Here is a 21,444-nt window from a genome sequence, read left to right on the forward strand (position 1 = left end):
CAGGCGCGCCTCCGCTGCGCGCCCATAATGGAGCAGTTCAACTTCGGCTGGCCGGACTCGCTGGACTGCGCCCGGCTGCCCACGCGCAACGACCCGCACGCGCTCTGCATGGAGGCTCCCGAGAACGCCACGGGCCCCGCCGAGCCCCACAAGGGCCTGGGCATGCTGCCCGTGGCGCCCGCCCGCGCGGCCCCCCGGCGACCCCGCCTCGGGCCCGGGCGGCGGTGGCGGCACCTGCGATAACCCGGAGAAGTTCCAGTACGTGGAGAAGAGCCGCTCGTGCGCGCCGCGCTGCGGACCCGGCGTCGAGGTGTTCTGGTCGCGGCGCGACAAGGACTTCGCGCTCGTCTGGATGGCCGTGTGGTCGGCGCTGTGCTTCTTCTCCACGGCCTTCACCGTGCTCACCTTCCTGCTGGAGCCGCACCGCTTCCAGTACCCCGAGCGCCCCATCATCTTCCTGTCCATGTGCTACAACGTCTACTCACTGGCCTTCCTCATCCGCGCCGTGGCGGGCGCCCAGAGCGTGGCCTGCGACCAGGAGGCGGGCGCGCTCTACGTGATCCAGGAGGGGCTGGAGAACACGGGCTGCACCCTCGTCTTCCTGCTGCTCTACTACTTCGGCATGGCCAGCTCTCTGTGGTGGGTGGTGCTGACCCTCACCTGGTTCCTGGCGGCCGGCAAGAAGTGGGGCCACGAGGCCATCGAGGCCCATGGCAGCTACTTCCACATGGCGGCCTGGGGCCTGCCGGCCCTCAAGACCATCGTCATCCTGACACTGCGCAAGGTGGCTGGAGACGAGCTCACAGGGCTCTGCTACGTGGCCAGCATGGACGCGGCTGCGCTGACGGGCTTCGTGCTGGTGCCCCTCTCCTGCTACCTGGTGCTGGGCACCAGCTTCCTCCTGACCGGCTTCGTGGCCCTCTTCCACATCCGCAAGATCATGAAGACGGGCGGCACCAACACAGAGAAGCTGGAGAAGCTCATGGTCAAGATTGGGGTCTTCTCCATCCTCTACACGGTGCCTGCCACCTGCGTCATCGTGTGCTACGTCTATGAACGCCTCAACATGGACTTCTGGCGTCTTCGGGCCACAGAGCAGCCCTGCTCGGCAGCCACCATGCCCGGGGGCCGAAGGGACTGCTCGCTACCAGGGGGCTCGGTGCCCACCGTGGCTGTCTTTATGCTCAAAATCTTCATGTCGCTGGTGGTGGGCATCACCAGCGGAGTCTGGGTGTGGAGCTCCAAGACTTTCCAGACCTGGCAGAGCCTGTGCCACCGCAAGATGGCAGCTGGTCGGGCCCGGGCAAAGGCCTGCCGGGCTCCCGGGGGCTACGGCCGTGGCACGCACTGCCACTACAAGGCTCCCACCGTGGTCTTGCACATGACTAAGACGGACCCTTCTCTGGAGAACCCCACGCACCTCTAGGGACACAGGCCTGTGCGGGGCGGCTGTTGCCCCCTCCTGGCCCCCCCTCCGGAGGAGACAGCTGACTAGCAGCTGCCCAGCTGTCAAGGTCAGGCAAGTGAGTGCGAGGGGCCAAGGACCAGGGCGGGGAGACTCTCCTGCCACCCTAGATTGCCGGGACCCAGTGAGGCTCACTCCCCTGTGGCCTAGTGCAGGGGGTGGGCCTGGCCAGGTCCCCATGGGGACCTGGGGGTGCATGTGGTGAGGAGGAGGGGCAGAAGGGGGCGTGGTCCAGCAGGGAGTTTATTTAATGATGTAATTTATTGTTGAGTTTCTCTGGAAGCTGTGACTGGAATAAACCCCCCGTGTGGCACCACTGAGTCCTCTGTGGGCGGGGAAAGGGGAAGGTAGAAGGGTGAGGGCCCTGCGGGAGTCTCCCTGGTGGGCAGAGCTGGGTGGGTGCTGGCCTCACGTGCCGGGCCCCGTTCTGTGGCTCCCCAACCGGTCAGGAGGGCGTCCCTGTGGAGCACCTGTTTCTGCAGAGGTCCCTGTGCACATGCGTGCGTGTGTGTGTGTGTGTTTTCCCCTCTCGCCTGTCTTTGCTCCTTTGCCTGAGTCCTGAGTTCCTGCTTCGCAAAGTGTGCCTGGGATGCCTGCCGGGCCACTCTGGGAATCCCCTGGGAGGACACCTGTGGCCTTGGGGACTCTAGCCTGCCGGGGGGCTTGTGGATAGGGCTGCTTTCTTCACTCCTATGGGAAATGAGGGCATTCACCTGTCTCTAAGTTCCCCTTGGAGGCTCAGAACCTGGTCTCAGGTAGGCGTGTCCCGCTGTCCCTTCCCCGGGGCCTGAGGGCTGAGGCTGCAGTGACTGTCCTCGTTGCCTGCCAGGATTGCTGGTGTCCACCTCACTCCCTGGGGTCCTAGTCAGGGCACCCCAGCCCCTCCCCTCATCTCTCTGGGTGGAGTGGAGATGGGGCCGGACTGGTATGTGGGCATCTTGGCAGCGCAGACGGGAGATGGGGAGCCCTGGAGTCTAATGGGCACTGGGTCCCCAGCTCCGAAGGCTGCGGAAAGATTTGAGGTGCGGAGAGCTGCTGTGAGAAATGGGGCAGGTGCAGGGGAGCACGCATGGCTGCTCCAGGGCACATTGCACACTCGTGTGTCGGGGGACGGGAAAAGGTATGTGTCTATCTGTGTGCGGGGAAGCCCAAGGCCGCGGGACCCTGCGCCATCTCGGCCCACTGTAAGGAGTGTGTGGCCATCCCACGGGGACCCCCATCAGCTTGGGGCGGAGGGGGGTCAGACCTCAGAGCCCCATCTTGGCGTCTGCTTTGGCTGCTGTGACTTCAGCCAGGTGAGGGTCTTCGTCACTGTCCCTGGGCGCATGAGACAGAGCCAGCACTCAGTGTCACTGCCAGGAGGCCCCAAGGGTCCAGGCTCACCTCCAAGGATGACTGCTTCCTATCAGGAGTAGAGTTGAGTTCCCAAAGCCAGGGCTCTCAGGCTGGAGCTCTTCACCCTGCACCAGTCTTAGCGGGGCAAGACAGACACCAACTGAAGATCAAACAGGTGGTGTCAAATTCCCATCAGGAGTTGAGGAGAGTTAAGGGCTGTCCCTCTCATCAAGGACTGGCCCTGACCCCCAGGGGAACCCTGCAGCCTCGGCACCTGTGCTTATGCATTTCCTGCACAGCCCTTCCCCCACCACCCCATACCTAAAGACTTCCCCCTCACGGAGCACACAGGAAGGCCTCCGGCCTTTTTTAATCAGTGAAGCCAAGTGACCCTGACACCTCGGTGAGGGTCCTTGCCTGAGAGACAGATTGCGCTCATTGAAGGTGACAGAGCCCAGGTTGGAAGAGGGAGGGTGGTAATAGTGGCTGCCTTGAGCTGGGCTTGCGGGCCGGGTCTGCGGGAAGCCGAGCTGAAGCTGCTGAGGGCCTGCACCAGGGCAGGGGCGGCGGGAGCAAAAGGAGAGGATTCTGGAGACCAGGGAAGAGAAAGGCAGGTGACGTGTATGGGCAAAGGGCGGAGGAGACCCTGAGCATCAGGACTGGCACCAGTCCACCGCTGTCCCTTGTCAGTCAGTGGCCAGGAGGGGCGGCACTCAGCTAGGTCCAGCCCAGCAGAAACAAGATTTGGGCTTCCAGAACAACAGGGAGGGGGGAGGGGGGCGGTGAGGGGCTCTGCCAGCGGCTTCTCAGCACTAGGGGACAGCAGAAAAAGTCCCAGACCCTGAAGGAGAAGGAAGAAGGAAACATCTATTAGAGACCTTTTATAGCGGCTTCCATTTGATTCTTCTCCCCATTTTACAGACGGGAAGTGCGGAGAGCTTGGCTGGATATCACGCGGCCAGGCAGGCTGTCTGCGGCCTCCGGAGTCTCTGTGACTCCCACCACACCATGGATTCCATCCCAAGGGCAGGTGTTAGAACCTAGGGCGGTTATGTCCAGAGAAACCCCTCCCACAGTGAGGCCTCCCCCGCCCTCAGCCCCCAAAAGGAAATTCCAGAACCCAAGGGAAGTGCCTCAGAAACCAACACCTGCTGGCCTGTGCACGGGGTGCCCCAGGCCCCTCCCGGCCACAGCCCTGGCAGCACATCTGTGTGCACACGTCCTCAGGGCTATGCCCATCCAGCCGGCTGAGCTTGTGTGTGGCAGGTCCTAGGTAACGGAACTTAGCCCTGATCTCGGTATTCGTTCCAAGGAAACAGTTCAAAGTTCACAGGAGTAGGCAGCGGTGATCTTGACTGGGGTCAGACTGAGGAGGTCCCGGGGGGGTCAGTAGCTGCTCTCCCCACCTCTCTCAGCCGCACCCGTGTTAGGGGTCTGGCACGGGGAGCCATGGAATCCGTACTCTCTTCCTGCCCGGCTTGAGTTTCTCGGTGTCCTGCTTGAGGATACCCTGGCTCCCTGGCAATCCAGACCCCACCTCACTGCCACCCCTGACAAATTTCCACAGCCTCCCCAGAGACACGGTCTAAGAAGGCAGCACAGGCAGGATGAGGGGGAGAGGTCCGTTGAATCCCAGGAGAAGAGCCTCAGACCCCTGTCCTCAGGAAAAAGGTTTGTTTTTTTGGTTTTTTTTTTTTAAGATTTATTTATTTATTTGACAGAGATAGAGACAGCCAGGGAGAGAGGGAACACAAGCAGGGGGAGTGGGAAAGGAAGCAGCAGGCTCATAGCGGAAGAGCCTGATGTGGGGCTCGATCCCACAATGCTGGGATCACGCCCTGAGCCGAAGGCAGACGCTTAACCGCTGTGCCACCCAGGCGCCCCCGTTTTTTTGGTTTTTTTTTTAAGGATTATTTATTTATTTATTTGACAGAGAGACAGCCAACAAGAGAGGGAACAGAAGCAGGAGTGGGAGAGGAAGAAGCAGGCTCTCAGCGGAGGAGCCTGATGCGGGGCTCGATCCCAGAATGCCGGGATCACGCCCTGAGCTGAAGGCAGACTCTTAACGACTGAGCCACCCAGGAGCCCCAGGAAAAAATTCTCTTGTCCCCATTTGCAGGAGTCAGCCAAAGTCAGGTGGCTCCCCGAAGGTCACGCCCTTGGCAGGGAGCACTGGGCTGATGGTTCAACATGCCCTAGATGAGAAGACACGGCCCCACGAGCACCATACTCAGGTACCGAGGCCCACTGGGGAACGACTTCACAGACGTGGCCCGGCCTGTGTTTGGCTGTGACTGCGTAGGAAATGCTCGAAGGTCACACAGCTCCCTTTCCCAGAGCCAGAGTGCTGGCCACACTGGAGCTGACCTTGGGACAGGCAGCCCCACCCCCACCCCCAGCCCCAGGGCTGAAACTCCCCCAGTGCTCGGGCCAGGCCTGGCTCCAGGCCCACACTCAGCAACGCCACAGAGCAGCTGGGGCAGAACCTGCACCCAGAGCTCCGGGTTCTCCTGATTTCTTCTCATTTTACTCACCGCCATCCTGGGTTCGAGTGGTCCAGGAGCTTGAGTTCCACCTCTCGGTAGATGGGACCACACACTGGGATCTGCAACACCTCTGAACTCTGTAAGCAGGCTGCCACAGGGCAGTGACCTACTCAGATCAACCACTCTGACTTTAAAAACTCTCAGCATAAAAACCAATGAAGACGTAAGAAAGATTGGCTATGTGGTAGAACTGAAGCACAGGACATGGGAATTCATTGTTTCCACTCTTTTTGTATTTAGGTTTGAAATATTCCTTGAGGTGTTGTAAAAGTCAGGAGTTGCCCCAAAATCAACTCCTCAAGCACTACACAAATTCCCACAGTGAAGCCTTTGAGAGTTATTTTCCCTGAATTCCTAGAATTCTAATGAAAGTTGTGGGGGGTGGGGGCTAGGGACAAGGCCAGAAGCAGCTCTGAAGGTCACGCTTCAGGGGTCCTCTCGCTCCCGAAGAACTGCCTCCACAAGTCAGCAGGACCAGCACTCAGGACTCTGCACGATCCACCCCCATCCCCAAGAGCACAAAGAAAGATTCACCAGAACTGTTTCTTCTTTATAAACACAAGTACATAATGTTTATTTGAAATTCCAATTTATTACAAGTTTACCCTTTTATGGGGCCCTTCCTCCTTAAAGACAATTAAAAAAAAAACAACAACAACAACAAACAGTTCAGGTGTCACTGAAGTGGGAACACAAGATTCTCACTGTGAACAAGAACAGACTGGCTCTAGGGTAAGAGGCAGGGCACGGTGTCGGTGGCTGGGATTATGGAACTGGAGCGTCAGTGCGAAGCCCGAACCTGGGGGAGAAGGGACAGTAAACCTATCCAGCAGCCACTGGAGCAAATCCCCACAGTCTCTGGGCCGGGCAGGCAGGGTGAGACACGGACCACACCTTGAAGTTCCGTATTAAGAGGCTTTATTCTCAAGTTCTAGGAGCTGTAATCCCCTCGGTGGACATGTTCTCCCTTAACTTAAATAGGTACAGAAGAGCTGAGGTGCTCACATTTTCTAAATTCAAAGCTGATAGAAAAGAAAATTAAACCCTGTTTTGCATTTTTATCAAAATCTGCCATAAAAGGGAAAGAAGACTACGAAGTTCTGCCTAACTAGAACTACTATTGCCAGACTCCTTGCAGAAGGGGCCATCCGAGCCCCTCCTCCGCAGCGCCCCTCACGCGACCCTACAAGATTCAGCTTCTCGGGGAGCTCCAAGGAGGGAGGAGGCGGCTGGAGATGGATGAGGCAGAAACGGCCACCAGGGCAGGCAGAGAGACGTCCCCATCCCCGCCAGGTCCCACCGCTTGCCCTGCTGAGCCTCCAACCCCGCTTCTCTGAAGGCGAGAGAGAGGATGGGCTGGGGGAGGAGACGAGGCAAAGTAGAGCAAACACGTTATCATATAAACTGTACTGTACATGTGCCAAAGCAAGATGACAGAAATATTTTACAAGATGTTCTTTATACAATAGCACTGCTGAAACAAGCAACTTTTAATAACTAGAAAAGTCAATTTAAAAAAAATTAAACATTTAAATTCTTCCTGCTTTTCTTCTGCTCCCCCCTAAGAGCTTGTGTCTGGTATGTGGGTGGGCTGGGCTCCAACACCCCTCTGGCCAGACCCATCCAAGTAAAGGTTATACGCATGATTATAAGCAGGACTCCAGTCTCTAGTGAAGTGCCTTACGTTCTTTGTGGGTTTTTTAGGTTTGTTTTTTTTTTTCAGTTTTTTTGTTTTTTATTTTGAAGGGGTGAGGTGGGACAAGAGGGGAGAGAGCTGTCACAAAGAAGGGGAGGGGTATTCAGGTATGGCTCCAGGACAAGTCCCTTTACTCTGCCAAGAGCAACTCAAAAGAGCACGAGTGTCTCATGATGCTGGTGAATACAGAATGCGGTATGGCACTCACTGCTACTGTCACCTGAGGGAGGGAGGGAGAGACAGAGGACGGGCTGTATGTAAATGGAGATTAAAAAATCAACACCGCCTCCCCAATTGGCCTGATTACCCCTGATCCTTCCATGTAATACAGTAATCCCTCCCCTGGAGACCAGAGGCTTGGCACTGTCGTGGTGGCCAAAGCAGGAGGGGCCATAAGGAAAGGAGAAAGTTAAAGGATATGGGCCCACGAGAAAGCCGTACCCTTGGCCTCTCCCTGGAAACTCTCAACAGGGTTAAGGCCGCCTACCGCCCATGGCATCTCTGGGCAGAGACCACCAGCCCAAGAGTAGGCTCTCCAAAGAGCTCTGCCTGCTTCGGGCCCTCTGGAGAGTTGGGCAAGGCAGCACAAGCTTGGGATGACGGGCATTTCTGGACTCCCTGTGATCTCCTCCCTTCCACATTCTTCTCCATCTTCCTCTCCTGCTCCCTCCCACCCTCCCCGGCTCTCTCCGTTCCCCCCACCTCGGCTCCCTTACCAGGGCCCTGCCTATTTCTTCTGCCTTCGTCCCCTGGACTGTCCAACGGGCTCTGACTCACTGTCCCCTTCATCTTCAGCAAGCCGATCGGAAAACTTCTTGCGTTTCCTGCGGACATATGAGTGGCCAGGAAGGTGTTTATGCAACAGAGCCACCAGACACTGTTCTGTCTTCACCATGCAGTTCAGCACATGGCTGCCTCGGCAGTTGTAAAGCTCCGCATTGGTAAACACTTGCTTCATGTCGGTAAGAAACTCCTGCACAGAGCGGTAGCTCCCACAGGAACATTTGTTCTGCATTGTCTGGAAGTCCATGGGGTGCGTGATGACGTCATAATAATCCTCAGCCTCATCTCTGGTCACGGGCTCCCTGTGGAGAAGAACCAAATGGAAATCTGAGCACAGCCTCGAGGAGGAGACAGAAACCTTGTTCTCAGACCACCATTCCCAGAACGCCCACCCCTGCTGACATCAACCAGCTGGCAGGCAGAGAACAGGTGTGTTCACCTTGGACTAAGTGCTGTCTCTACTGGTCTGGGAAGGAAGTCCCCCCACCCTCAGGCGTGTCCTAAAGGAAGGATCAGGGTCGTCCCAGCCTCTGCTCAGCGCGCCCCCAGGCAGCTGTCTGCAAACTCTGAGCACCCACAAGGCCAGTCCTGCTCCTCTGTGCCTGAGAACACAGCCCACCTGAAGGGCCAGCTGAAGCGGTACTTCACAATCTTGTGGAGGATCTCTTCACACTTCTGCAGCTCTAGGCTTTGCCTCCGGGAGCTCCGCTTGGTCTGAAGTACCTGGCACCAAAGAAAGAGACATGTTATTACAGGTCCAAGAGAAGAGTGGACAGAACAAGAAAGGAAAAAAAAAAAAAAAAAAAAATAACTCCACCATTTTCTCGGAGTAGAGACAGTCAAAGTCATCTGGCATTCAAGTCAGGGAGCGCGCTCAGCCAGGGTGCAGGCATCTTCCCATCAGCCCGCCAGCCCCCTCCCTGGTGGACGCTGATCAAAGCAGCAGAGGGCAGGCAGCAGTTGCCCTGTTACAGCGGTCCTGCTAGAGGTCGGCCAGAGAGGCCACTGTCACCAGCACACTGGTGAGAGCCGATGGACCTGGGATTACATGCACACCGTGGAGGGATATAAACAAGCAACCGTGTAGACCCAGATGGGTTACGGGGACCACCGGTAGCCAATTCTGTGGGGTTGGGGGCTCTGAGGGAAGAAAAGCAAGAGGTACAATTCCTCTCCCAGGCCCTCCTGCTGTAAGCATCTGGGAGCTAAGTGGCTGAGGAGGAAAGGGTGGGCGTCCCCTCCAGGGAGCCATCGCTGCTGTGACTCACAGTGGTCAGAGCCCCAGACTTGAAGGGTTAGTTAGGGCTGGGCCAACAGAAGGATCTCGCAAATGCCCTTGAGCTCCCTAATGGCTTGCTTTGTGCCCCCAACCCCAATTTGCTCCGCCAAAATCAGTACGTTTTCAAGAGCCTCTTATTGTTCTTTAAAGCACAAGTGAAATCTAAAGTAAAACCACTAAAATTACATTGGTTGAGGAGCAGAGGGGAGGGTAATGCCCCTCCCACAACAACTGTGGGCAAAAGACCCAAGAGTGGCTGAGGCGCCAACATTGCTGACATTCCCACAATGGAGACCCAGCCCCTCTGAGCCACTGGAGACACATGGATACTATTTTAAAATCCTTAACAAGTAACGGGCTGCCTATTAACTTAAGGAGACGAAGTTTGCAGGCTACAGCAGGGAAATGCCGGACATAGCTGCTCCTGGGGGGCCTGCGGCCTCTGTCTGCCCACAGGCCCGCCCATCTGCCACATCAGCCTCCGAAGGGAGGGGGGAGGGGCCCCCACCTGTTGCCTGATGGATTCCTAACGCTGGAGTGGGGGCTGAGAAACGACCGGTACAGGGAGGAGGGGAAATCACTCACCAGCTCTTCAACCTCCGCATCGTCCACAGGTGGCGCCTTCGGCCGAGACTTCCTGGCGGGATGCGGCTTCTTACCTGGCCGGCGTCCGGGCCTCGCTGCAGGGGGGATGACACCCTGCTTGCCCCGGACAGTCTTTCGAGGTCTCACTGAAAGAGAAAATATGGATTCAGAGCTGAACAATGGAGGGTGAAGGGAGCATGCCTATGGGATGAGGAGAGCATCTGGTCGAGCAGAACAACAGTTCCCTTTGGTCATTAAGGCGCTCTTGCTCTTTCTCTCCTGCCCTACCTGACAAGACACTTTAAAGGTAGAGAAGCAGATGAATGGATGCCTTTCATCAACTGCCAAAGACCTTCTAAGAATTTCTTTGGAAGGCCAGTTCCTTCAGAACGGCTACTCTCTGTCCCCACTCTGTTCACATCTACTCCCAGGAACGAGGCCTCTGAAGGAGTCAATGGCAAGCTCACTCAGGAGGAGAGGCCGTTTGCTTAACAGGTCTGCCTGGAATTCTCAAAGCCCAAGCTTGGCCTCTCAGTGTGTGTCCTTACATGTGAGGTGGAATATGACTGTAGGACAGTTCTTGCCTCCTGGTTCCCTGAGTAATTCTACGCTCACCACCACAGTCTTCTGAAAGAAAAGCTGATAGCCACTTGAAGTCTTCCTCAGTGAATCCAATTTAAGGCTTGCCCCAGTCCTGCTTTCTTGCATTTCTGAAAACCACAAGCAATGGGCCAGGACACTTCCATAAGAGCCCTGCCCAGGACCCCCAAAGGGAAAATTAGGAATACAAAGGCCCCCAAGATGACCTGTGTCTCTGACAACAGGTGCTCGATGTCAGACAAACCAACGTTTCTCAATACGTCCTCAGGGTGCAATGCTCCGTTAGAATTAGCTCAAAGCTTCTCCACTGAACACATTTTCCCTTCAAAGTAGAGAGGTGACACATGGACAGAGACGGGTATACACAGCCAGGGACACGAAGAATCAATAAACAATGTTTCATATTCTACTTCTAGACCCTGATAACCCTTCACTGGCTATTTTAAGGTCTCTAACCTCAAGACCAGGCTTGGAAGACAGAAGAAACTGACACTAAGGATGAAACTCAAAATGCTACAGACAGCCACCAACCCAGGGCCTTGAGTTGGGAACTAGGGAACACATCTTCGGTAGCCTAAAAGGTGGAACAGACAAAGGGCTCTCAAGTATCAGTACTTCCCAGACCCCTTTGGCAGATAAGACCATAGAAACCTGGAGAGAACAATTGTTTGGAAAGAAAACAGTAACTCACAAGTGGAAAGCATTTACCACTCTGAAATACACAAAGTGAGTATACTGTCACGTTCAGAATCTATTCCCTGACAACCCTGTGTCCCAATCACACTCTCCAGCTACCCGACGAAGTCTCTTCAGAATCTGGGGTTAAGGGACTACTTGTCTCCTGACCCTGGACAACTGGATAATCATGTTAGTGAACAAACAAAAAGAGCCCTGTAGGAATGAGAGAAATTAAGGTGTCCCAAATGAGAGCCCTTCAAGATTGGGCAGACGGGGACAGGGATGCACACCCAAACCCCTCAGGTTTTAGTGGCACCATTGCTGTGAGACTGGTCATGCCAATCATCTTCTCAGACTCCTTATACTGGAGTCCAAACTCTCAGAGTGCTATGATCTTGGGAAGTGTACCATCTCTTCAAAAGCTCATCAAAATCCGGATCTGTGGTCTCTTTTCTAACCTACAAGGAAGGGTATATTTTGCAAAGGAGGAGGCTGTAAAAGGCTAGACTTCAGGGTTTTAGGTTTAACCACAAAAATGACTCACGATGAATGGCCGTTAGACAGTGAGAATCAATGAGGTTAAGTGTAAAGGAAGAGCACCCCTCCCAAGCCCCCCACTGGCATCTAGTGAGAAACAGACCTGAACCTTCCCAACAACCACCCTAAGCCATGGACAAAACTAGTCTTCTTTTTTAAAACTAGCAAAGCTAGATCCCTGCACACTATGACAAAGAGAAGATCACCACGACTGGAAGACAAATCACTTCTCTGAAAGCAGCGCTGCAGCAGAGGCCAAAACCACTGTTAGGAGAGGACAGCGGGCCTAGGCCTTCCTTACCCGTGGTCCCCATGTCCCCATAGACTAAAGAGGCTTGAACCAGCAGACTCTTCGTAACATGCTTGGGGCCCTGAATTCCACTAATTCTCGGACCAAATATTCTTAAGACCAAGCCATCCAACCTCCCAATAGGAAGGTGGTTACATGGCACCTTGAAAATCCCTTTAAAACCACAGCAGTGGAGTCACCCCACAGCCACAACATGTGCGAGAAAAAAGATGGCCCGATGGCAAGGCTGGGTGGGGGGCTACTGCCCACCCAGTCTTCCCAAGTCACATTGGAAAGCTGTGAGGTCAACTATGAAGGCAAACTGAATACTTACATCGCAGACCAGCCACCTCATAATCCTCCTCTTCCTCTTCCTCTTCCTCTTCTTCCTCCTCTTCATCACTTTCATCATCTTCACTGTCCTCAGAGGCAGACTCTTCGGTATAATTCCTGTGAGGAGGGAAACACATGTAGGGAATGTGGTGCTAGGCCAAAGTGGTCCTAAGAAAGGATGAAGTCCCACGGGGATCCTCTGGGCAGATTTGATGAGAGGGGAGAGAACCTGAATCGAGGCCGAGACACGGGCAATAGCATGGAAGCCTAAGCTTCAGCAGCAGGCCTCCTCCACAAGACCCCAAATGCTATGGATAAGACACCAACTGCAACAGAGATCGAGACCAAAATACAACCCCATCTCTCCTCACATAAAACAATACAAAACCTATTCCTTTTGTCTCACAAAATCGCCCACAGAATGTGACATTTCAGATATTGTTCCCAACTCTGGGGTGGACTGAAAGGACAAACAACCCAGACAGGTGTCATTGCACCTTGACAGCCCCGCTCCAGGACTGAAACAGCTTGCAGATGACCGTAGCAGCAAAGCAATGGTAATCCCAGCTCTGAACAGCTGGTCCAGAGCGCCGCCATTTCAGGGTAGCGTGCCTTACTTGGCTCCAAGTGCCGCTGGAGCGGAGTGAGAAATAACAACCGAGAAATGCTGTTAGATGGGGTCAGGGTCAAACAGCTCTGCCCTCTCAGAGACCAAGACAGAGCTCCTACAAGCTGCCCTCTCACAACCTCAAACCGCAATGTGGAAAACAATGGCATTAACTTGGCAGACATTGGGCATCTCCTCTTTGCAAGGCCGTATTGGGATCAGGGTGAAGGACAAAGTACCACCCCCGCCGCCAGGGCACTAAGAGTCTCACGGGAAGACGGTCACATGTAAGACTAACCATGGAGGCAAGACACACCAAAAGACTGAGACTGGACGCTCGACTGGAACAGAGAGAGGAAGAATTAATTTTTTATTTATTTATTTATTTATTTATTTATTAAAAAGATTTTATTTATTTATTTATTAGACAGAGATAGAGACAGCCAGCGAGAGAGGGAACACAAGCAGGGGGAGTGGGAGAGGAAGAAGCAGGCTCACAGCAGAGGAGCCTGAGGTGGGGCTCGATCCCACAACGCCGGGATCACGCCCTGAGCCGAAGGCAGACGCCNGAGCTGAAGGCAGACGGTTAACCGCTGTGCCACCCAGGCGCCCCAGAGGAAGAATTAATTTTAAGAATATAAAAACATTTCAAAAAAGCAGTGAAATTTTAGGCAGGCCGTAAGCAGTTCCCTCAGTTCTGGAGAGAGGGAATATTCCCGGCGAGGACGAAAGCCCAGCAGGCAAGGATATCCAGTGAACAGCCTGCACTGAGCACATGACATGGGAATAAAGGCTCATAAAAACATAGACTGGTATTGTAGAAGAGTCTCAAAAACCAGCCCAGGTAGTTTGGATTTTATTCTATAGGCAATAGAAAGATGGAAGTTTCAGGATACTGACACAAGCTTATCTTTATGCCTTACATAAACCGTTCTGGTAGCCCCACCAAAGCTGGACAAATAGGAGGGGAAAGACATGAGGTAAGGAGTTGAGAAGCCACTGAAGGAGCCCGGAAGAGAGACAGAGGAGGGCCAACTGACAGCAGGGACCACGGACAGTGGGCAGCAGGAGACTGACTCATGAGACGTCCAGACACAGAACTGACGTAAATGAACAGAGCATGGAAGCTGAGGGAGAGGAAGATGTCCAAGCTCACCCCAGAGTTCTAATCGTGATAAAGAAGGAAAACAACAGGTATGAGTAAGGAAGGCCATGAGTTTCAGGACTTTGAGCAGGGGACAATTGAGGAAGTAATTAAGAAGGGGGAAAGTAGAAGCACAGGGAGATAAACTGTTATCTGAGAAGAAGCTCTGATCCAGAAGATACAAACATGTCTGGTAGTGAAAACCAGGAACATCAACATCAAGCTAAAATGAAATCAAAGACCTGTGAGCTCCTACTGTAATAACGCCAATGATCAGGCTCCAAACGCAAAAGATGAACTTAAAACTCCTTAGAGGGGCGCCTGGGTGGCACAGCGGTTAAGCGTCTGCCTTCAGCTCAGGGCGTGATCCTGGAGTTATGGGATCGAGCCCCACGTCAGGCTCTTCTGCTATGAGCCTGCTTCTTCCTCCCACTCCCCCTGCTTGTGTTCCCTCTCTTGCTGGCTGTCTCTCTCTCTGTCGAATAAATAAATAAAAAATCTTTAAAAAAAAAAAAAACTCCTTAGAATCCTTTCTTTTGAATAACTAAAGCTTAATTACAACAGCCATTTCATTTGTTTTTGACAGAAGAAAATTCTCACCTGCCACGGGAGTTGCGCCTGGCAGTCGCAGGCTGGCAAGCAGGGCACTGCCACTCGCCGTCTGGAACCTCGTAGAGGGCTGGCCTCAGACAGAACAGGTGGAAAGCTTTATTACATTCATCACACAAGATCAGTTTGTCATCCTCACCTGCAAGGAGATAAACTTGTTCAGCATTGTTGGGAGCATGGCAACCAGCGAGCTGTAGCAAACAGCCACTCACCCTCAATTAACACCACAGGGGAGCAAACAGTCTAGCATAGTGTTATCACATTTTTTAAAAAATGTTGTCATTTCTGAAAAGGAATGTAGCATAAACTAGGCTACTGTTAATATAAATATTAGACTCAGGTCTTCTGACCTATATCCCCAAATTGAGCTCAGCCTAGGACGGGACAGTTAGAACATTTACAAAGTAGCAGCAAAAACCAAGTCATAGCAGGAAAGGTCTCTGTTCATCTCCTGCTAAGAAATGAATCCCCCATAAAATATTACATTTCCTGCCCATCCTCTTCCTCGACCCCCAACGCTTCCCAACTCCTATCTGATATGGTTCTCTTAAACCAGTGTCAAAAATGCATGGAACCGACCTGACATGGTCACTTCCCTCTCCAACCTTCATTCTGAAACAGCGTTTAGAAAACTGATAAGATTTTTCAGAGGTCTTTCTATCCTTGGGAATTAAACCCTAACCTACTTCACAAAGTAACGTTAGCCACTGAGAAGTCAATTGCTCGAGGGCTATTAGTCAGGAAGTTCCTTTTACACGGCTCTGAAAGCTGTGACCATTAAAAAGTCCCAAATGCCTTGCTCTGTAGGACTCAGTGGCAGTGGGCCCAAACTGGAGTATTCTTCCCAGTGTGCAAATACTGCCCTCTGCTGGTAGACGTCTTATTTCACATATGACTAAAAACTCCGAGATGATGAAAGAGATTTAAAATTTTACATTAATTTGTTCTCTGTAGAAATTTTAGAATTGGAGATAAACTGCTCTTATACTTAAACCTGAGGAACAAAGGGCTTTCTATGATTTACTGTCATGTTATTTCAAAAAGTAGCATTTTACAGACCTCCAGAAGAAGGTAAAATCTCTCCCACTATACTTCAAAGTCGTGTGCACAGAATTCTTCAGGGAGGAAAATATTTTTGGAAGTCCTAGTCCCTATTACACTCAGATAAGCAACACTGATCTACATATACCTTTCTTTCGACAAACTTTGCATCGAGCATTTTCAGCTGACATATCCCACTTGATACAGGCATCGAGCATCCCAAGTAGAACATGCATTCTGGAAAAAGTCTGAGCTTCACGGATTGCTGTCTTCCATTTTTCCAGAGCAGATGCAACCTAAACAGAGACCAAACCAGGTCAGCACTACTACGATGACCTTAAGGGCATGACATGCAGATTTTTCACATAATACTGACAGTGTGCACTGAGAGCACTAGGAACAGGAGAAGAGGCGAGAGAATGCTGAGTACATTCACCTCCTAGAGCTTCTCCACCCTCACCCATTTATTTTACAGCAGAAATCAAGGCTCTGAAGAGTGAAAAATCTTGCCAAAGGTTACACAAAGAATTGAGGCAGGGGTGGGGGGTGATCAGTGACCAGTCTCCTCCAGTGAAATCCACTTAAAGATTCAGTATCATTTAAAGGCGGGAACACCTGTGGAAATGCTAGTGTGCAAACATGTCCTGAGCTAACACCACCTTGGTTAACATGATGATGGGTCTCTGCATCATGTGCCACAAACCCAGATTACAGGGCCTGGAAATTACAGTAAACACTATCTATAAAGCGTTCGACAACACTTAAAAATATTAAGTACTGATACGAAGCATTCCTCTTGATTTTTATCGCCAAGTTTAAGTGAAAATTTCAGAGGGCCAGGGCTTAAGCTGACTTCTTTCTGGGAAGTTACTCTCAGCATAATAGACACTGCCTCCTCCCATCAACAGAAAAAGCAAGTTAATTCAGAATCACCCAGGGAAAACACAGTTAGGATGGGGGAAAATATAATCAGGAATTTCAATGATAAAGCACAACCCTCACTCCTATAAAACAGACATTCTAAGGAAAAACAGAAATGCCACTTTAGGATAATTCATTTATTTGTATTACTGGTTCATTAGTCAAAAGGTGTTTTTTTAGGTCTTCGAAGTATTTCTTGCCTAAATGATTAGGTAAGCATCTGCACACACAGATGCCTCCACAGGGGTTATCACTCTCAGGCAGGCAGAAAACACCACAGAAGGGGAGTCTGGGTGGCTCAGTCAGTTAGGCATCTGCCTTCAGCTCGGGTCATGATCCTGGGGTCCTGGGATTGAGTCCCATGTCGGGCTCCTTGCTCAGTGGGGAGCCTGCTTCTCCCTCTGCCTGCCACTTCCCCTGCTTGTGCTCTTCTCTCTCTCTCCCTCTCTGACGAATAAATAAATAAAACCCTTAAAAAAAAGAAAGAAAGAAAGAAAACAAAACACCACAGAGATGGGCAAGGTAAAGCTCAGGCCCTCCTTACAGCAGAAGCTGCGAGCTGAGAGATGAGGTCATCCCACCATCATCTACCCTGTGGGGGCCAGATGCCTTAACCCCGTCCTGTGTGCGCTGAAGTCCAGGCAGCCACGTGCTGCTCTTACAAGCTGGCTGGCTCCAGTTAGCTGACAGTATAGCTGCTGCATTGCCCTGCCCCGCCCCAGGCAAAGGCATCTATTTGAGGTGATTGTCTTCCTCCCAAAGGAAGGGCTAGTTATTCTGGAAGGCCACAGGCTGCAAAACAGAGCTGCCAAGGAACAACGACAGTTGAGCTACTTCTGAAGCTGTGGTGTGAGGGTTGAGAGAGGGGAACGAAGGCTGCCCTTTCTCCTTCTTATGGAAACAGAGAACACAGAGAGCCCTGTATGCGTAAATTCATAAATAACAAGACTACGTAATATAAACACAACAAAAATGAGAGGCTGCTAAAACCCTAGTGGAATCTGGCCCATTCCTTACTCCAACCTCCACTGCAGCTATTTCAACATCTGCCCTGGAGACGCTGCTCAGTGGGGAGCCTGTGCAGAGCAACTCCGTCCACTGTGAGGAGCACAACTATGGCTTGCCTCGCTGGCCTTCTCCCGCGGGGCCGTGGAGAGCTGACACCTAGTACCACACAGGTCCTCTTACTGTGCGCTAACAACCCACATCCCGTCAATGGAATATAAATTTAAGAATTTTAGGTTCAGTCCCTAAAAAGAGTGCCTACTGTGAACAGGCAGAAAATGGCTAAAATGGGCTTTGCTGTCCTCTAGTGGACACTCGGACACACACAGTAGTCAGTAAAAAGTCCTATCAGCAGACAGTACTGCCTTTTCCTTACTTCCCGTAAACTGTAAGATCTGAGCACTCAACAGGGCACAGAGCCTCATTAAAAAACAAAAAACACCAACGTGGGGCGCCTGGCAGGCTCAGTAGGTTAAGCGTCCAGCTCTTGGTTTCAGCTCAGGTCATGACCTCAGGGTCATGAGATCGAGCTCAAGTCAGGCTCAAAGAGTCTGCTTGAGATTCTCTCCCCTTGCCCCTCCCTTTACACTCACACACTCTCTCCCTCTCACAAATAAATAAATCTTTAAAAAACCCTGAAAGATTTTAGAAATAAGCTTTCTTAACCTCATTTTAATACAGATTTGATATAATTTATATGTTAACAAGTTCACCTTGTAAAGAAAACGATGGTTTTACATATATTTGCAGAGCTGCACAACTCTCAACGTAATCTTAATCAGAACATTTTCATCACCCCAAAAAGAAACCTTGCACCCTAGTAGTCACTCCCCATTCCCCACCCTAACCTACCTACCACTTCCCCAGCCCTAGGCAACCACTAATCTACTTTTGGTCAAGAGATTTTCTTCTTCTGGACATTTCATATAACGTGCGACTTTTTGTGACTGCCTTCTTGGAGCTTAATTTTTCCAGGGCCATCCACATCGTAGCATGTAATAGTACTTTATTCCATTTTAATTGCTGAATATTTTTTCATTGTATGAATCACATTTTGTTTATCCATCGGTTGATGGACATCTGGGATGTTTCCATTTTTTGGCTATCATAAATAATACTGCTATATGAACATTTGTGAACATTTGTATACCCTTCATTTACTATTTTTGCCCAAAGTCTCAGAGCAATTTGGGACCAGGTCTCCTTCACACCTCCAGATCCCCAATACCAATGCTCTTAACATTAGAGAAACTGGACAATCACTAGCATCCTGTTAAACCCACTGAGTTATCTACCTAGACCAGCCTAGATTCCAGCCTCTAATCTGAGGGCAAAACATCAGGCACTCAAGATTTGAAAGAGCATCCTGGTTTCCTACCACTGGAAAAAAATTCCAAACAGTCCAGCACATTAAAACAAAAACCCCACACTATATTCAAAGACACTGGGTTTGTTTTTTAAAGACACAGCTTTTAGAAAAAGATGAACAGTGGTAACTAAGTTTTGACATTCAACACTGGTGGTATCCAGTAAAATCCTGTGTCTTACAATGCTACTGGGAGGATAAACACATTATTCTAATGAAAAATTCAAATTCTCTACATGGTTAGATAAAGGCAGTCCATAGGCAGAAGTAGATGTAACAGAATCAAAGGGAAGCCAGCTTATATGCAAAGTCACCAAGAACATCTTTACTAACAGTAAAAAACCAATATTCTATCTTGCAAGGATAGGACAAGGCTTCCGACCATATTCTTCCACAAAAGAACATTTAAAATGGAAAAACGGATAATCAGGTTGTCAGGACACACGCATCCAAAGTAAACAGAGAGACTAACAGAACCCAGGATTTTGCCAAATTATACAAGGTCTTTCCCACTTAATGCAAAAAAAATGAAATAAACATTAAATATTTGAAATCATCTGGAGTATTACAAAAAGGGATTCAAGAAACAATCTACTTTTATAAGTAAGGAAACCGAAACCCATATTAAAGACTGATATTAACTAACTCACACAACCACCTGGTGCCAGCTGAAAAACGCTGGCCTGGGCTAAGTGGAAACCTTCAAAGCAAAGGACAGTGGAAAATTTCAGAGCTGTGGCAAAGCTGACCTTTGGTCGGGAACTGCAGGCAGGGCATAATGCCACTTTAATGGAGAACATTGTTGAACTACTTAGTAGGCAACCTAATTGATTTTCCAAGAAACCCTTCCATGCTTTCCATTTGTGTACTATGTGTCTGGGCCCCAAGGTTGAATCTGCACAGTGCTCAGATTTTCCTTCCCAATCAAACTAAGAATGAAGTCTCATAGGACAAGCTAAAAAGAGGTTACTTTGCTATGGGGAGGAGTACTAAAAAAGAACTTAACGAGAATTCTACAGCCACTACTTCCCAACAAGACGAAAATGTTACTGGTAAAGAAATGTCAAGGAAAGATCACATCAAGAAAGAGACTCTCTGGACAGAGTTAAAAACAAAACGCATGCAGTATTTGGCAAGGCTAAAACTGATGCCTAATGAGAAGAGACTTAGCAGAGAAGACTCTAAACTAATGTCTTAGACTTTATCTGGGAGGTGACATGCATGCTATGCGGCCATTAAAAGGAGCACACAGGAAGTGAGAACCCAATCCCACGAAGATACATACTGACGTGTCCAGTCTCTGGGTCTTCGGCATGAACTAACAGACCTTGATCTAACCGAATCTCAGTTCTCCGCTCCACTTAACCTCCCACCCAGAAGGATTCTCCTTTCATCATGCATCACACTAGCCTCGGGAAGAAACAGGGGGAACATGACAATGCTGTACAAATACCTGAGGAGCTTTAGAGGGTAAACTCATACTGTATATAAACTCAGAGGACAAAACAAGGAGCAGCTGTCCATGAGGAGAAAGCCAATTTCAGTTCCGTCCGACCAGGCCTCTGCCCCCTTCCATGACTGCATTAACTCCTACTTACTCTTCAAACCCCAGCTGACACATCTGCTCCTCTAGGGAGTCTTCCCTACTTTGCCCTAGGTGTCCCTCACAGGTAGGCTGAGTCCTATGCTTTCTCGTCAGGACCTGGCACTCCACCACAACCAACCGTCCCACTCCCAAAGGGACTCCTGGAGGGCAAGGACTTCCGGCTTCTACTCATCACTACAACTTCCAGACTCACCACAGGACTGCCCAAGACAAGTCTTTACCAGCTGGCTGTGAAAGAAAGTAAGGAAGGGAGAGAGAGAGAAATCAAACACAAAGAGAAGTATTCTATGGGATAATGCCTGCAACCTCTCCCTTAGTGTAGTGGTTTCAAATTCTTTTCTAAGTAATCTTAAGCAGAAAGCTAATAGACAAACAGAAAAAAAATGGAGCTAATTATTCTAATAAAGACAAACCAGAGATGACATAACATTCATCAGTAAGGAATTAAGGCGCTGAGAAAACACGGTATCATGGAGATCTATATGGACTAAAAGCGGGGAGACAAGACAGAATATGTTGACGGAGAAGAGACTGCAGAACAGGACACAGATGATTCCATTCTGTAAAATTTCAATAAAACTATCTTCGTGTGCATACAGAAAACACCAAACTACTAAAAAGTGATGCTCCTGGGGAGCAAAATTAGATGAGAGTTGTTTCGTATTTTACTTACCTCTCACACTGGATTTACTTACAATAAGCATGTTACTTTTAAAACTTAAAAACCACAAAACTGGACATCCACATGCAAAAAACTGAACGTAGACCTTTAGTCTACAAATATTAATTCAAAATGGATCAAAGATTTAAATGTAAAAGCTAAAATTCTAAGACCTGTAGAAGAAAACAGAGGGGAAGGACACTGGACTTATGCCGCTGAATTTGGCAATGATCTCCTGGATGTGACACCGAAAGCAGAAGCAACAGAAGAAAAAACTGGTAAGGTGAACTTCATCAAAGTGGAAAACTGTGCGTCGAAGGATAGCATCAACAGAATGAAAAGGCAGATCACAAGATGG

At 50.5% G+C, this 21,444-nt stretch overlaps 2 protein-coding genes across 2 annotated transcripts in view; one reads left to right on the top strand and one right to left on the bottom strand.

The window, feature by feature from the left end:
- Positions 1-1,771, top strand: FZD9 (frizzled class receptor 9; the record flags this gene model as incomplete). Its single annotated transcript, XM_011230163.3, is given in 2 exon segments — positions 1-179; positions 181-1,771. Coding segments are annotated over 2 exon segments (1,425 nt in total), but the record flags the coding sequence as incomplete, so codon positions are not given.
- Positions 1,772-5,918: 4,147 nt separating this feature from the next.
- The window catches only part of BAZ1B (bromodomain adjacent to zinc finger domain 1B), a gene marked incomplete at its 5' end in the record, with an annotated part of 63,314 nt that continues 47,788 nt past the window's right edge, over positions 5,919-21,444 (bottom strand). The window contains 6 exons of the mRNA XM_034669537.1: positions 5,919-8,127; positions 8,445-8,548; positions 9,690-9,835; positions 12,128-12,243; positions 14,478-14,625; positions 15,676-15,823. Coding sequence (XP_034525428.1) covers positions 7,770-8,127; positions 8,445-8,548; positions 9,690-9,835; positions 12,128-12,243; positions 14,478-14,625; positions 15,676-15,823 — 1,020 coding nt within the window. The remainder of the gene's footprint in view (positions 8,128-8,444; positions 8,549-9,689; positions 9,836-12,127; positions 12,244-14,477; positions 14,626-15,675; positions 15,824-21,444) is intronic.

Source organism: Ailuropoda melanoleuca, chromosome 10, assembly GCF_002007445.2.
Source record: "Ailuropoda melanoleuca isolate Jingjing chromosome 10, ASM200744v2, whole genome shotgun sequence".
NCBI lineage: Eukaryota > Metazoa > Chordata > Mammalia > Carnivora > Ursidae > Ailuropoda > Ailuropoda melanoleuca.